Here is a 2,377-nt window from a genome sequence, read left to right as displayed (position 1 = left end):
TTGGCTTGCCACTGATGGGAAGCAGGGGGGGGTATGGCTGTCCAACAGGCTGAGAGCCCCGTGCCGTCGCGACATCTGCCCCGGTGGGCACGCGTCCATGTGCACGCGTTGGTGTCCGAGCATCCATCTGTATGGTATGTGCCGCGTGTCTCTGTGTGCTTTCCTGCACGCCGGTTGGAAAGTTGTGAGGTGGGGTGGTGGCGAACCTTGTGCCACCTGCTCCATCCCCGTGTTGCCCGCAAATTCAGTGAGGGAAATCCCCAACTGTTTGCACCAGTTCCTTGGGTCGCTCTTTTCTCTGCCCTTTGTATCCAAGGGCTGTTGGTGGCTTCCTTCAGAGACGCACTGGACGGGTAGGTCTTTAGTTCCCCGATGTCTCTTGGTTTAAGCAGAAAAAAAAACAAACCACCCCAAAGCCCAACTAAGAAAAAACCCCACACCCCCCCAAAAAAAAGCAAAATTCCTATTGCTCTCTGTTTGGAACAGCTGGTGTTAACGTGTCTTCTATCTTGTTGTACTAACCTTAGTTCAGATATCTCTGGCTGCAACAGCTCTCCTCTTTTCAACACATGCATGAGCGAGCGCATGGCTGATCTCACCCCCTCCCCTACCTTCTCGAACCCCGACTCCGACATCACCGAGCCTGCTGACGAGCAGCACCTGGGGCAGGAGGAGGAGGAGGAGGAGGAGGAGGAGGCGGAGGACCTGGAGGAAGACATCTTTCCGGAGTGCCCGCTGTGTGATGGCCGGGATCCATTTTACGACCGCTCCCCCCTGTTCAGTTTAGTAGGAAGGTTGGTGAGGTTTTAGGAGAGCATGCCGGGAAGGAACTAGCTCTTTCACATGAGGGAACTGCTTTCGGACATGGCTCCCACCTCTGGGGCATCCCCGAGGGCAGGGGGTGGCTGGCCAGCTGGGATTGTCACCAAGCATGGGGTGCCCGATGGGGCGGCGAGGTGCCCACTGAGGTAGGGCTGTGAGGAGGACAGCAGCGGTAGGGGACAGCGGGGAAAGGTGGATGGCACCAGCTCCACTGGAGCGGCAGGGGTGGCCCCCAAGAGGGGGAGCTTTGCTGTGTTTCTGGCACCGGGGGAGCTGCACGGCGGGGGGGGGCTTGGTCCTGGGGGTTTCTGTCCCAGGGAGGGCCACCTCCCATGTGGTTCAGGGTGACCTCACAGTGCCACTGGCTGGGGACATGCTGGCACGTCAAAGACACATGTGCCTCCGGCACCTGTTGGCCATCCTGGCTGCGTCGGTCAGCAGTGAGCCTCTCCACATGTGGAGGTTTGGATGTCCCCAGGCGGTCGGGTGCACGAAGCCAAGGGGAGCAATGGGAGAGCCAGGCGCAGAAGAGAGAGCAGGGCTCTGTGAAAGTGGCATTTTCTCTTGCCACCCTGTGCCTGGTGCCAGGCACGGGGCCATCCCTGCCAGTTTGGCACAGGAGATGTTCAGGGATGTCGCAGGGACCCAGGTGCAAGCTCCAACTCCTCCTTGGCTCCAGCCAAGGCCAAGAGTTTTGATTTTTCATACCCCTTCCTGGGCTCCATCAGTCTTGGCCTGGAGAAACCCACCAGCCAAACCCAGTTGCTATCTGCCCACATCCCCCAAATGGGATGTGATGCTGCCAGCTCCGCTCCGGGGTTTTCCCAAAGGCATTTGGTCTCCGAGCTGGCCTCAGAGCCTCTGTCCCAGGCAGCAGCCAGAGGGGCTCATGATGGTGAACCTCTTCCCCAACAGGGTGGAGCTGGAGCTGCTCTGCCTCAGGGTGCTGAAGCCAGGCTTATCGCAGGCAGGCAGGGTGCAGGCAGCGAGGTGGGGAGGAGGGGGACCAGCGCAGGCAGAGAGGGCAGAGGTGGGGTAAGAGTCCTGCAGCCTCAGACCGAAAGAGCTGGGTTCTTCCCCCCCCCTTTTTTTTTCTTTTTAACTTTTTTCCTTATTTAAAAAAAAAATAAGCAAACAAACATCAAAAAACCCCAAAACTCTCTGGGGGGCACCTCAAATAAACCAAACAAGGCCCTGCGGCAGTGGCCCCGCTCCCTGCCGGGGGCACATTCCCCGGAGCTCAGCGCCTTCTGACTTCTTTTGAGTCTGCCCTGGGTTTGGCTCCCCACGCAGCAGCTCCGCCGGCCACATTTCTTGTGAAGTGTGCTTGGATTGGTTTATGATTGGATCCTTGTCTTCGATTTTTTTTCTTTTCTTTCTTTTTTTTTTTTTGTTTTGTTTTTGGTTTTGGTTTTTTTTTTTTTTTTTTTCTGTCTGTCTCTCCAAAGCTTTAGCAAAAATTGGGGTTATTTCACTTTTGTCTTCCTTTGGAAAGGCTTTTCTTTGGTCTGAGCATGCCATCTTTGCACCTCACCAATCTTGTGGTTAGTGTCCC

General features: G+C 56.2%; 1 protein-coding gene across 1 annotated transcript in view; it reads left to right on the top strand.

Moving 5' to 3' along the window:
- Positions 1–1,812, top strand: part of LOC104461595 (kinesin-like protein KIF1A) — a gene marked incomplete at both ends in the record, with an annotated part of 15,016 nt that extends 13,204 nt beyond the window's left edge. Inside the window, 2 exon segments of the mRNA XM_010073234.1 lie at positions 528–794; positions 1,738–1,812. Of these exon segments, the coding sequence (XP_010071536.1) occupies positions 528–794; positions 1,738–1,812 (342 nt within the window).
- Positions 1,813–2,377: the final 565 nt, after the last annotated feature.

This window comes from Pterocles gutturalis, unplaced genomic scaffold (genome assembly GCF_000699245.1).
Source record: "Pterocles gutturalis isolate BGI_N339 unplaced genomic scaffold, ASM69924v1 scaffold8777, whole genome shotgun sequence".
Lineage (NCBI taxonomy): Eukaryota > Metazoa > Chordata > Aves > Pterocliformes > Pteroclidae > Pterocles > Pterocles gutturalis.
This window is presented reverse-complemented; position numbering and strand designations above follow the sequence as displayed.